The sequence below is a fragment of the Scomber scombrus genome, chromosome 16, assembly GCF_963691925.1.
Source record: "Scomber scombrus chromosome 16, fScoSco1.1, whole genome shotgun sequence".
NCBI lineage: Eukaryota > Metazoa > Chordata > Actinopteri > Scombriformes > Scombridae > Scomber > Scomber scombrus.
The window spans coordinates 26,185,417-26,200,353 of NC_084985.1; the positions used below are offsets into that span (position 1 = coordinate 26,185,417).

The following is a 14,937-nucleotide window of genomic DNA, read 5'->3' on the forward strand; positions in this document are numbered from 1 at the left end:
AACCTAATCCTCCAACAAAGTTTGGTTCCTCACACATTGTTACTGTGAGCAGGCCTATCTACTAGGACAGGTCAGCAGCAGGTCTGCATGTGTGTGGTGTGTGTTAATGTGTAAGTGAGCAGAATGTCGGCCTCCCATCGCAGAGTGAGAGAGAGAGCTTTTAAACATGGCTTCTGATCGCTCCGGGGGCCCACGCCAGGTCCGGGGCCGAAAGATGAGCGTTGAATGGTGAGAGGCAACCCGAAGAATAGGGCCACAGTGGGGCGTCTGTGGAGGACTGGGTGATCTGAAACCTCTTCATTCTCTCCTCCGTTGTCTTTTCATGCCTCTCGCTCGGTCTCCGGTTCTCTGTCTCTGCAGCTATTCAGAGCAGGTTGGGTGAGTCACACAACTCCTCTGTTCAGGCCTCTCTCACTAGCTATCTCTCCTTTTTCTTCCTCCTCTTGTTCCCTTCCTCTTTTTTTTTTTGCGCTCTCCCTTCTACTTTTCCCCTTATTCACCTTTCAATCTCTACTGTATCTCTTGGTCCATCTGTGCACTTCAGGTGCTCGGATGTACAGATAAGCACTGACTGGGTTTCAGGAGGGTGGAGGGGGGGTTGGTGTGTAGAGGGGGAACAGAATAGAAGAGTGGGGGTCTGAGAGAGCTGTGTCTTGTTTTCACTGCTGTAGCTGTTGACTCTGTTTGTGCCTTATCTGTCGAGGTTTCACATTTGCCACGGTCACAATGCAGGTCTTTGTGAAGTCCAGGTCCTTTTTTTTGATCCGGTTGTTCTGTATTTTCAGTTGATACAGCGGGTGAACCACAACATCACCGCTGTTCCCGTTTCGTGTTTTCCCAAATGTCAACTTTTAGCTTCTACAAAACCCAGATGGCACAGATTCCCAGTCCTTGATGTGTTCCCTGTGAAAGGGTTATGTGAGGCACGCCGGATAAAACTGGGTTTTTTAAAACATTTTATCTCAAAACTGTTGACTTTCAGGTCTGAGAAAAGCTTGACAACTGCTGTTATATAAAAGTTGTATTCATAAGCAATACATCCTTTGCTCAATTGAGTATACTCAGGAGGTTTGACACTACAACCTGCCTAGGTCTGGTATGACCGAAGGCTTATGGTTGCTAATGTTTGCTGACTTTTTCTATTCTCTACCATACCACACCACATTAAGAGACCTGTTTGTGGTCCCATTACGCATACTCTCAGTCAGGTTTTAAGGGTATGAATGTGTATGTGGTCATGGGTATGGCTGAGATGTGTGTGTGTGTATTAATGTTATGTGTATACTTTATATCTTATTTTATTTTTGTATGCTGCAATTGGACTTCTCAAACGAAGTTTCATTGTATACTTGCAACGACAATAAAGATCTATTCTATTTTATTCTAGGTTGAAGGTGTCTTTGAACCACCTGGCTAACCAAAATTTGGGGAAATTCATAGCACTTTGATTTGGCTAAAATGGCCACTGTTAGGTAAAACTTACATTGCTATTTCTTTAATGTTGTGCTGCATTCCATTTACCTCGGATGTTGAAAGTGAAGGCTTTCCAGTTCAAGAAGTCGGAAAACCAGTTCTAGGCAGGTTAACTATTGATAGCAATACCAGTTGATAAAAACACATTTTGCTGTATTTTGCTAATAAAAAAACAGCGTAGTAACATTTCCACAGATAGAAGTTGGACTGTGCTGTGTGTACCACTGATTTAATGAGACACAAATAAGACAAAAGTGCTAATAAACAGGATGTTACTACAACTTTCACACTGCTAATAAACGGGGCTGCCCTCTTGGATTTTGAGGTTGGGGCTGGTGACTTCAGGGGGCTTTCCAGTTAGAATTTCTGACTGGGAACTGTGAAATTCCGACTTTCGAGTACAAATGGAACGTACCAATAAAGGTCTTTCCCTTTGCAGTTTGACAACAGCTTTAGCTTCAAGTGGTAACCACACATTGCAAATGTGCTAATAGCATCTCTGACATTTAGTAATTTTGGTGTTAGAAAAATGATACAAAAAAGGAAAGAATTCTTGCTGTCTAAATTGTCTAAAGTTACAAATATCTTTTTTGAATCTTTTTTTGATACAACCAGTGTGAGCACCATACCTACAAAATTCAAATTCTACATGTAAGATCTTAAAACTCAAACTGCTTATATGAAATCAAAACTATATACAATAAAAATATTCATATAATAATTTTGTCTTATTGATGAAGGAGAAAACATGATATTACATTGTAAGTTGAATTAAACCTTATGTTTTTACCTATGGAGATACGTTACCCAACATAAAGAGTGCTTTACAAAGCTCAATAATACTGTATTAAGAGACGGAATAGAAGGCACTTGAACATATTTTGAAGAGGAACATTTTTGTACATAATTACTGTGTTCCAGTAACTTAAACTCTTCCTGTTGTACACTCTACAAATCTTTTTTTTGTTATTTTAGAGTGATGTCTTTCTTTTTCAGTCTTTTATAGCATATATTTTACATAAAATCAGTTTTCATTGACAGCAATCAATAATATGTTCAGGCTTCATTTTGTAAAATGGGAAGGCAACATTTTAGGAAACTTGGTTTACTGGTTGTTCTCCCTCTTGCTTGGCTTGCCCGGCCTCCTCCCTGAACTCCGCTGTGTCTTTCCAGTGAACTGCAGGTGTAAGTAATAGCTTGGACTGGATAAACTGGATAAATATCACCCCCCCCCCCCCCCCCCCCCCCCTTCCTACTCTCCACTCTACCTCTCTTCCTCATTTTTTCTGGAACCCCCCAGGGTCTCCAGTGTCCTCTCCACTTTCCATGGCAGTGATAAGATGTCGACATGATTAAGAGCGAAAGCTAATCCGCCACTCTGCCTCTCTTCCCTCGGCTGTGCTGAATGCTCAGGCAACACAAAGCGCTGCGGCCGAGTCCAAAGAGCCGAGCGAGGCGAGCAAGCCGGACAGCCAGTTGATGGCAGGAACAGAGAGAGAGAGAGAGAGAGAGAGAGAGAGAGAGAGAGAGAGAGGGGAAAGTAGAGGAGGCCAGGTGGACAAGGGGTTGGATTGTAGCTAAATAATTAATGGACGGCACTTTCGTTTTTTAATCTGTAAATGAGAAGCCCTAAGATGGCGGGCCGTTGCTCTGACATCCTATCCCTGGCCCATTAAGATAACAAGATGTTGGATAATGATCTCTGTTAAGGTGCAGTTTATCAGTCCAGGGAGAAGTGGCCTCATCTCCCAGGTGGCTGGGCTCGTGTCCCCTGATACCCTGACATTACATCTTAACATGGCCTTATCTACACAATAAGCACACAGAGAGTTCTGGTATGAGGAGCTCTGTAGTTGTCAAACAACCACCACGATAAACAAAGACACAATCACTTTTTCAGAAAGAATTCTAAGAGAATCCAACACAAAGGCTAAAATAAAGTCTATCACCTCTTGTTAGCTGAGAAAGCAAAAACACAGGGTTTTTTGGTGGTTGTTCACAACCTAGAAATGATCTGAGCTGCATAATACATGAAATGTTCATTAAAAAGCATTTGACACAATCATTCTGTACCTCATCAATCTCAGAACCCATCAGCCATCTGTCTGATGATGATTTAGCCTCTGGGGGCAGCGGCCAGTATTTCGGGGCTTCTGGTGTAGCCAGCAGATATCTAGGTAATAGGTATCCGGGCCAAGACTTCCTTCTCTGTACGCTGGTCTTTGTTTACGGTCTGATTAGCAACTTGAGGCGGTCCAGACAACATTTGGGCGAATCTCTATAAACACATATATGAATATGAATGCAGATTTTTCAAAAAAAAGAAAGCTCATAAAAAGCTACATCGACAGCAGACAATAACCCATTGGTTCCTAGATTGCATTTCGGTCAGTGCGTTCAACCTCTTTTGCTCTCCACTGTTTACCTGCATGCAACTAGAATGTGATTGGTCAATACTACTCGGACTACTTACAGACTACTCTTGTTGCTGATAGATTCATAGATATAGATAGATATCTATTTATAGATATTATAGATATAGTGTCTCAAGAGCTAATTAGCCCAAACACTGAGGGTCCTGATTCAGAACTATTACTACAGAACTGTAATCACATTAAAATCTTATTGTGACATGAATCAAAGTTTGATTGGGAGATACTTGGAGTGACATAAGGTAATAAGCTAGTTGAGTTCATTTAGTCCCCGTTGAACAACACCTACATTGTCTTATGGTTGCATTACTATCCCCACCTTGATGTATATGATGAACACTGAGTTTTGGTCTGAAAGATTTATATTAGCTGCAGAACCATGACCAAGGAAGACATTTTCTTGAAGAAAGAAAATTTGAAAGTTATCTTCTCTTTGATATCACATTACTTTGGTTTGTCCTTTGTTTTTATAGAGAATTTTACTGTCCTGTGGTTAGTGATCCGATTTTACATTCCTACCTAGACAAGGACAGATTGAAAGGCGAGTAGTGTATTCACATGATATTCTAAAGAAGTCAAGTGGCACCAAAGCCATACAGGAGATTTAAGAAGAAGAAAAATAAAATAAAATATTAAGATTACCTTGATGAAACTGGCTCAAAACACTTGTATTCTGTACTGATGCTGATTCTGTAGGTGGGCAAATTGAGTTTAGCAGCTTGCTCCTCTGCATCCTTGTGAGGTGATTCATCCTCCCACAGCTGAAACACTTATTTAGCCCAGCAGCAGCCCCCCCCCTACCCCCCGCTGCACTCTACCTAGGTAAACACCTTTGTACAACACTCAGCTCAAGGGTGTCCTTTGGTTGCACATTTATAGACTTCAAATGAGTAAAACCCACAGGACAAGCAGAGGCAAATATCAGAGCAGTCTGCAGTCTCAGGTCAACACTTGCACGTCCTGTGCAGGAGAGGAATGAAAAGAGAGGAGGAAAAGCAAAGGAGACAGACGAAAGGGGGGAAGAGAAAATGCTGCTGAGTGAAAAAGTGGGGAAAAAACCGGGGCGGGAAAGGGGGAAAAGAGGCAAAAAAGCAGCTGTGATGATTGTGTGTGTCTCAGTGTCATCTCAGACACTGATGGTGTTTCCCTCGAGGCTTGTAGAGATGAAGTGCTCCGAGTCGTGGCATCTGTTCACTACTGCTGCTGGGAAACCACTGGAGGTACACAATGCCGCACAAACAGCCTCTTCCACACACACACACACACACATAATAACCATACACACAATTACAGCCATACAACTCTATGTAGTATACCAAGGGGGCATGTCTTGTGACAAGAAAGTCACAGGTTAAAAACTCAGGACACATTGGGAGTAATGAGGGTCAAGATGGAATTGGCCGTTCACTAACCCTTCCCTCAAATAGCTATTGTCCAATCATAGCTTAGCGACTGTTACTATAGAGTTGGGAGGCTTGTGATTACTTGAATTTCTCCACATCCTGAACATGAAGCTCCAACATGAGAAAAAGTAGAAAAGGTATGAGGGTGGTGCCTCGTAATACCCCTTTAAAAGCCAAGAACACAACAGCAAAAATGTAAGAAAAGGACAAACCAGTGTGTTTTATCTGTTATCCAACGTAAGCCGCTATCCTTACCATGTCAAGCTAACTAGGTTACTACCAACAATATGTTACTGAAAAGCCAAGAATGCATTAACTAACTAAATTACGTTAGCTTGTGGGTTATAGGTTATTCTATGAGAAAACGCTATTCACAACTTCCACTATAAAGTATTTCTACACTGTGTGGGAGCTAGTCCTGAATGCTATCAGAGCGTAACCCTGCTGTATTATTGCGCAAGGTAGTACTTTGCCAGTTGTATAGGTAGTCCTCATTTCAAAAACCTTTTCTCTTGTAACGTTGAAAGTTAAAACACAGTGCTTGAAAATATAGATAAATACGGGAGCTGAGCAGCCAAACAAGGTCACGTTAGCATTGGTTTTTAGCATGATATCATGTTTGCAGCGTGGACCATGTCTGTATGTAGCTATGTACAGTCATACTGAGCAGTATTAACATAAGACACCCTTTTTCCAGATTTTCAAAATGAGGCATTTTTCTCCCCGTTAGCATTATCTTAGTTAGTGTAGCTAGCTACAGTTAGCTACAGCGCTGTTATACTTATACTTATCTCTGATTCTAGCATCATAGCCACCACACATGTAACGCTATGTTACTACTGTAAATAATAGGCTAGTTAAATGCTAACATTTAGAGCTCACATTACAGCAGATAAACACACTCTTTATTCCATGTATTATATTATTACTATTGTTTTTCACTCCAAAATGTCATTTTTATGGGCTCAAAGAGTTGCTTTTGTCTTGCAGTAAGATAAGATATAATTAACATTATTGCAGCAGCAAGTGGATAGCCAAAAATAGAATGAGCATCCATTGAAAGAATAAAGAACAATAAATAAGTACACAAGCAATAAAAGGACAATAGTAGTAAAAAGACAACAAAACAGAAAACCCCCATTTAATTAGTTATTTATTAGTAAGTACTTCGAATCACAGGGTCACATGACCCAAATTACAGAAGAAACAAAGAACATATTTAGTCACTTACTTATACTGGTGCAGATAGTTACGGACTTACATGTCTAGGTTTGGAGCTGTCCATCTGAATTGTGTAGGGGTGCTCACAGAATTGAAAATAAACATTTAAAAAATTCAGTAGCAGCAGGAACCCTGTTACTTTTTATTATCCAGAGGCCCAGCTGTCAGGAGTTCTCATTGGAACTTTTTCTTAGATCCAGTAAAAATGAGTCACCTTTTTTTTTAAAGGTGGCCTAATTAGGCCAGGTTCTAGTTGAATTCTGTTCAGTTATCGACCTTTCATGTCAAAGACAAGTTGAACTAATACACTAGCTCACTGCTGCATAGGGCATAAAAGAAACCCTCTGGAAAATGTTTCCTTTACCCATCAGTATATTATATATATACTACATTAAATATATATATATATATATTCAATGTAATTTATCCATACCGTGGATGAGCAAAGTTTAAATGAGAGGTATCGCAGCTCAGGCCTTGAACTGTCAACAAACCTTCCCCAAATAGCTGAAGTCCACAAAATGCAAATCTGTCTTGGGGAAAACAGCGTGCAATAACTGCACAACACACATACTGCAGCCCCTCCAGCTCCCACCATCACCTCCACCTCACTGTGCAGCACTTATCACACACACACACACACAGATTTCCAAGGCTAAGTGACCTACATGCTCTCAGCTTTGAATGACATAAGTACCTGAGTAGCCTTGGGTTCTGCACCCAACCTGAACACAGTCATATGGCAGCTGATGGTGAGGCAGGCCACTTCCATGGTCATTCATCAGACCTCACAGGTAATGTCTAAGAACTCACTTGGTTTAAATCAGCCTGGATAAGGGCCTCTATTAAGACAGTGAATAATACCAATTGAGGAGAGGTGACCTCGGACCGGCCACGTGTCACAAAGGCTGAGACATGATTGGCCGCTTTTGTCTAGTATCTGCACTAGAGAGGGGGCAGTCCGTTGGTTGACGGATGCTCGAGGGTGAGGCGAGATGGGCTACACAGTCAGCCGTTTCAGTCCTGTGATCTAATCTGTTACCCATCATGCATCCTGCTCCACTAATGAAAAGGCAAGGTCCCATCAGTCACAGGAGGCTATGGTAAATGGAATTTTAACTCCCCTCCTTATACTCAACGCAGCTCCTCAGGCGCAAACGCCTACAAACATGTGCAAAAGGGCCGGGATGATGGACGATCATTGCAAAAGACCCCAGCAGCGGCAAATTAATATCAAGAGGGGAAAAACTGCTCCTCTGCTTTCTGTCACGCCACTCAGCGACAAACGTAGCCGAGCCCGGGCTCAGTGTCTGTTTCTGTTTACTCTCACGGAGGATCCACATCGCCTTCATTACCACTTTCCATCAAGGCGGGCAGCCCAGTGCACATGAGAGTGTCTAAATGTGGGTTTAGATGGAGAGGGCTCTAGTGTTTCAGAAGGGTCATTTGTGGCGTATCACAAGCGTAACAGCTACAGATAGGATTAAAAAAATGTGTGCATACTGTACCGGCCTTGTGGAGATTTTTGATGGTGTTTCTAAATGGAAGGCATCACACTGATTAAAAGGTATTATATATAAGCTTGAAATAACCTCCTGAGGTTAAGTTGGAGGACACTCGTAAAGTCTCTTAGTGTTTTGATAGATAACAAGCTACTAGACTAGTCCTAGAAGTTTGTTCTCTGCTGTAAAAACATACTGTTGAATTCATGTTATAATGAGCAAGGTCCTCTTGAGCTGATCACAATCCAGAATATGCTGTAGGAAGTTTTAAAAAAAAGTACTACATAGCTGGCGTATTGTATCACTGGTGTACTGTGTCTAATTCATGGCAATGTCAGATCTAAAAAACATCACAAATAGCAAGGAGAATGTGTATTTCCAAGGATATAGTACTGTCTTTTCTTCATGTCATGAGTAACCCCCTCTGTGCTTTGCATTGTGGAAAGAATAGTATCCGTCAACCAAGGCTGGATTAACCCTCTGGTGGTTCCCAGAGCTGTTGGAAAAATCCACTGTCTCTGTTCTCTGCAGAAATTCATTCCAAACCTCAGCTAAAGCTAATATGAGGCTTCAGCAGTTTGTGTCAGACTATTAAATGGCTTTCTGGCTATATATTAACAGTGTTTCCTTGTCGATCTGTAACTTTGAACAATAACAATCTACTAATCCTCATATTTGGTTTGATGTCATTTTTGCAGAGCTAGGATGATCAGTAATGCTTTAAATGTATATTTGCAGATGGGCATGGAAGTACTGTTTTAAGACAGGTTTGACAAATGGAACTTATATTTTACTTTTTACCAAACTAAGCTGCAAGTAATCTAATTTTGCAGCCTATGAGGGTCCTGGGAGACCATGAAGGAATTGCTCAGTTGGTAGTCCATCAACACAGCATGTTAAGGAGTTGAGCATATTTAGTATGAGTGTAGGGCCTGTAAAGTAATGCTTTTATTTTATCTATTAAGGGTATTTCACATGTATTTTTTTTATCTTCTGTGAAATGTTTTGAGCTAGTGTTGAAAATCTTATCTACATTACATTTAGCATATTTTAGTTTTTATTGTCATTTGGGCTCAGTGTCCAAAACAGCATCTATTCCTCTGTCAGCAGAGCTCTCCCATTGTCGCAAATGTTGATGGAGCTACATGCTTTTGCTACTTAGTTACTTATCAGTCTGTTAACACTGAACCACTGAATGAGCCCAATTAAGATCCGTGACTCCAGTAGTGAACCACAGAAGTACAATCAAAGTATTCTTTTGACAGAAAAGTGGCTTTGGTCTTCCACAGAAGCTCAATGTCACCTTGTCAAGTTCAGACATGATGTTCCCAGCCTACAGCTAAACCAAAGTCCTCAGTTATTCTCCCATAATGCAGCAGCAGCTTCACTGTTTGATACCCTGAGGTTCTTCACTCTCTGTTCCCACTTGTACTGTTTCTCTGTTTAAATCCAGCATTTGAAGCTCCACAGAGCTCCCAACAGGGATGCAGCGACTCGCTTTTCTTTTCAGCCTTAATGGCAGCGAAAAGACAAAAACATCTACTTCATTGTTACAGTGACTGTCGCTGCATTATATCCAGTGGTGGCAGAGTTTCACTGGAGCTATGTGGATGTTTTAGAAAACAGGCTGCTACACAAGATTAGAAGCCAAATGAGGTTAACGTGAGGGTCTTCCCCTTTCCTCCCCCCACCCCCCACCCCCCCCCCCCCCCCCCCCGTCTGTGTCTTGTCTGTCTCCTCAGGGTTTTTTCCGCCGAAGCATCCAGAAGAACATGGTGTACACGTGTCACCGGGACAAGAACTGCATTATCAACAAGGTGACGAGAAACCGCTGTCAGTACTGCCGGCTGCAGAGGTGCTTCTCGGTGGGAATGTCCAAAGAGTGTGAGTTTCACCCCTCAGTTTTACACAGTGTGATGATCTGAAATGACTGTCGTTTACATATGATCTACAGTTACAAAGAAAGGGGTTTGGTGTGTCTTTTTTCCACCCTGACAACTGTAGAAATGTTGGGGAATTTGTGATTTTTTTAAGAAAAAATCTTGATCAGTTGTTTTGATCACCGATTCCTAAACCCCAAGATGCATCCTAAAATAGTTTCCTGTCATAGAAGACTGAAGAAACCAGAACATTTTCACAGTTGAGAAGCTTGAACCAGATAATTGTAGCATTTTTGTAAAAAGAAAAAAAAGAAGGAAAAAAAAAAAGACTCAAAACGATTAATCAATCATCAATATAGTTCTAGTAGTAGATTCATATTCTGTGAATTGACTAACTGATGAATCAACCAATCATTGCAGCTCTACTGGGTGCTGTACAGTGTGGAGTACAAGGAATCAAAACTCCAGCTCTGTCAGTGATGTCTCACATTTATGTCACTGATCTAATTCACTGTGTGCATTTCACAGCTGTAGCTTTACCCCAAACTCTGCTCTGCTCAGGTTGAAGTCAAGCTATACTGGAAGGCCACCACAATCATGCAATAATATAAAATAGCGTCCCACCCTAACATAGGGAACATAAGGAAAGGAACAGGAGACTCAGGGAGATGTCAGTCAAGCACAGCCTGCATATAAATAGTCCTGAGAAAAAGCCTAATCACACATATGTGGAAACACCTGTGAGGTGGGTCAGGGGAGTGTTGGACCTTCAGAAGAGCACATCAGTTTAAACCTTTTCCAACATGTTAAGAAAGTAGGAAAAGCACAGGTGCAAACAATAAAACGAACGATGGCTGAATTCCATTTATCTGCTTCAGTTTCAGGGTCCTGGCTTTGTGCATGCTGGCTCACTGTCACGCTGTCACGGCTTACTGGGACACTTGAATTATTAGTAACGCCTGTGCTTTTCCTACTAGAACAAGTCTAAATGTCTGCCGTGAAGAAAGCGTATTTTCACTCAGATTGTATGTCCCCAGGCATTCAGACAGTGTTATATTTCTTGCTGCTTGAAGACAGTATTCCATATTGTTTACAGTACAAATTGCAAAATAAAAGGTGTTTCCAGTGGTAGACTGTGAGGAGAGTATTGGGTTTTAAATGCAAATGAACTGCAATTGCAAATGATTATAAAACAGAGCTGTTTAAAGCAATAATAATTCTGTAGAGGTTTTTAAAGTGCATCAAGAGGTAAGTTTTTAATATGATTTTCAGTTGTTTCTAACACTAAAAATATACACCAATACATTCAACTAACTGTTTCTTAAAGTACTGAAAATAAGCTGTGATCTCTCAGTGAATTTTCAGTGTTTGCGTATTGTAGAATATGAGACAACCACATGGCCTGCGGCACAGTTCACCGAGGAGTTGAAGATGTGAAAAACTATCCATTAATATGAGTGAACAGCATTGTGTCTGTCAGATAAGATCTCATGCGGTCAGCAGCTGAACTGAATGATGTAATGGCTTTATTGATATGAGTGTGATGCAGCAATGATCACTCATCTGTTGCAGTGGAGCGATGGTTACAGTAGCGCTGCTCATCTTACTCATACAGTCATTCTGTCTTATGCATGCCCTCTGTTCTGAACAGTGTTACATCTAGCGAGGGGCAGTTGCATCATTTTTTTTTTTTCTATCAAACATCAACCCAGTTGGATCTGAGATCATAATGAACAGATTAATTGATGACTGAGTAAACAAACAAGGATGCACAATCTGAACCCGCAATAAAATATGTTAGGGTTCCCTCTGCTACCACACTCTTCAGACACTCTGTATTTAGGAAACCGAGTGAATTGTTGCTGTCGAGGCCTTCATGTCCCCCCCCCCCCCCTGCTCTATTGTCATCCATAGGAACAGTTTGCATTTCACAGGTTATTGGCATCCTTTGATTGCATCAGCATTTATAGCTCAGGTCCACTTCATGCTCCATTAGCCTGAGGGTGGAGGGGGTGGGGGGGGTGGGGGGTACCATTCCTTTCTCTTATGCTGTTTCACACCTCAGCAGAGGAGTCATGGAAAAGATGATGTCTTGATATCCTCAGGCTAAACCCCCCTACAGGGCCACTGATGAGAAAGGGGACTATTCTCTTTCCTATATTCATGGATGGAAGTGATGGGGTGGTTTCCTTCGCCCCGGATTCTCAACATAGATTTTTCTTACAATTTCGTCACTAGGAGCAACTCTTACTATGTTTTTTAGTCCATGCTGACTGGACATTGTTCCCTACAGGGACTAAAGGGTCTGTCACAAATTGTTTAGCAACCATGGCCAATACTATGTTTGAGATTCACTTGTTAAAGCTAATTGTCCAACCATGCTAGAAAGAGATGTGTATGATCAAGTAAATGTGTGTCCAAAATTAGGTTATTTTGGCTATAATCCAAAAATCGCAATTTGGGAAATTCCACTTTACTTATCATGGTAATCTGGTCAGTAGTTGTCGAGATATTTGTCAAAAGGAGAACAGAGCAGGTGGACCACAAAGCATGAAATGGCAGGACTAGATCTATTAGTTTCTTTAAGAAACTGTGGCACAAGAACTAGTCAAACTGAGCCAATGACTCAACAAAGACTCAACTGAAAACTGGACTTAGATACTAACTGAACTATCGAGGAGATGGGCAATAGGTCACCGGACAGGGGAACAGGCAAGGAGCTGGTTGGCTGGGGAAGACATTGGGAGCAGAGCAAGGCTAACAAGGCTGATACAGGGCAGGTGTGGGGAAAACACAGAGCAGGCCAGGGCTAATGAGGCTAGATGCAGGGCAGGTGTAGGGGGAAAGGCAGGCTGGGGATACATGAGCAAAACAGAAAAGCAAACCCCCCAAAAAAACAATCCTTCCTAACCTAGACTGAGTAAGCTGTGTGAGCACAGACCGAAATAAAAACAGACAGACCAAAAATGCAACCCAATCACGCCAGATAGTCTTCCACAGAAACAACTCAAATCAGCTTTCTCAAAAACAGTACACTTTTAACATAACATAGAGAAAAGGCTGAGATCCCTGGTGGAATGGAAGAGAATAGCAACCAAGGGACCCAGATCCAGACTGTGACAGAAAATTTAACAGGCTCAATAACCATAAAGGAGAACTGGAATCAAACCGACACACAGAGTGAACACAGAGACCCAAAAGAACAAAACACAAAGGGACCAACAACCATGAGTCCATGACAGTCTCGTTCTGGATCAAAGTATTAGACAGACTAACTGACATTTCCATCCTTTAGAGGTGCTGAAATCAAGCAGTAAGTGAGTTATTCAGGCCAACTTGACCAGTTTTAGTTTAATTAAGAGCTTTCAATGAACCAACTGTACAGTACAGCAGTCTTGTATGACAGCTCAGACTCTCAAAACTCACCTGCAACTCTGGTTCTTTGAGTTATTTTTCTTCTAATCTACTCATTCTTGTCATCCAGGTTCAAGCCCAAAATTGACACTGAAGTTGAAACATTATTTACCCGTGGGTTTTGCATGGGTACTCCACCTTAAATCAGGCTACCCAGAGCTAATTCACATTATCAACACTCACTCAAGTATTTCTGTTGGCTTTTTATGTAGCCTCAGAACATCAGTTTGAACACATTTTTATAAACCACTGTTGCAGGGCTACCCCCCCCCCCGACAGTGTCACTCCTACTGAGTATTTTACTAATCTTTCGGCTCATTGTTTTGGTATAAAGACCCACAACTTAATGCTAGTGTTCTGTATCTGCTTAATTTTTTAAACAGCTTTCTAAGGTGATAATATATTGATGTTGTATAACTGGCCAACTGACCCAAGTGGCCAAATAAATAAATGAATGCTACTTTAAATTTAGAACACTGGCAAACCAAAAGGATTAAAGACTTTAACGCCTTCATGCTGCTTTAAAATGTGCAGCTACTCTCTGACTGACTGCAGTCAATTCATTATCTAACCACATAATCAGGAAGTATTGATTATAATAGTTCCCATGAGTCCTAGCTGTATATATAGAAACACTACTAACTGTCATCAGATTTCACTATCTCAAAGCTTGGAGACATGCATTATGGCCGCCACAGGCTGTATCACCTGAAAGCTTGTCAGTGGTAATTATTTCATAATAAAAGCAGGGTGTTGAGAGCACAGTCTGAGGCCAGAGTCAGATGATGGAAGGGAACATCTGCTTTTGGACACTAGACTCGTGCTATCATGTGCCTCTGGAGATAGCTGAACTTCTGCTTAGGGTAGAACACAAAGGGAGGATTGTTTTGTGTGTGTGTATGTGATTTGTGTCTATGAGTGTGTCTACGCTGCACCAGGAGGTATGTGATTGAATGCGTCATTAGACAAGTTGCGTCTTTGTATTTTTCAGTGGTGAGCGATCATGAGTCTCATAACGTCATGAGTACTGATGTGATCCATAATTAATCTGGTGAATCTGCAGACGAAGAGGAGGTGGAGGAGGAAGAGGATGTACTGTGTTCCTGTTATTAGTGGAGTGTTTGTGTGTGTGTTTCTGTTCAGTTACATAGGCCTCAAATATTAAGTGAAATCATGTGAATAACACAAAGGAAAGAAGAGTTTTTGGAGGCAAAAGTTATTGTAGTTAAGCTTCTGATATCAATATCTATTTTCATGTTAAAGAATTTACAAAAGCTTGATCAGGATTTTTTTTTAAAGAAACAATCCAACATTTTTGAGCCTGATCTGATCGTCAAATAATAAGTGTTTGTCCTGTCAGTAAAGTGGACAGGGCCTTGTCTTTAAGGTGTTCGTTGTGTGTCTTTAACCTCTGAAGACAATGAATATATAGTAGTTATAGGGGGTAGCAGGGTAGTATAGGGGTTCAAAGGAGATGGACCAGTGGCTAACTCCATCATAGGACCTTTCTCTCCTTGTGCAGACCCTGGAGCACCGGGCCTTACTGTACTAGCTGTTTGACCTAGGATTCCTCCAAGATGACAAACACTCCCATCACCCTACAGGCGATGAT

The 14,937-nt window shown here is 41.4% G+C and overlaps 2 protein-coding genes across 2 annotated transcripts in view; both read left to right on the forward strand.

Moving 5' to 3' along the window:
- Positions 1-14,937, forward strand: part of septin7a (septin 7a) — a 461,874-nt gene that overhangs the window by 232,431 nt on the left and 214,506 nt on the right. The gene's annotated exons all lie outside the window — the stretch shown is intronic.
- The window catches only part of LOC133995962 (retinoic acid receptor beta-like), a 121,590-nt gene that overhangs the window by 69,005 nt on the left and 37,648 nt on the right, over positions 1-14,937 (forward strand). The window contains exon 3 of the mRNA XM_062435471.1: positions 9,774-9,915. Coding sequence (XP_062291455.1) covers positions 9,774-9,915 — 142 coding nt within the window. The remainder of the gene's footprint in view (positions 1-9,773; positions 9,916-14,937) is intronic.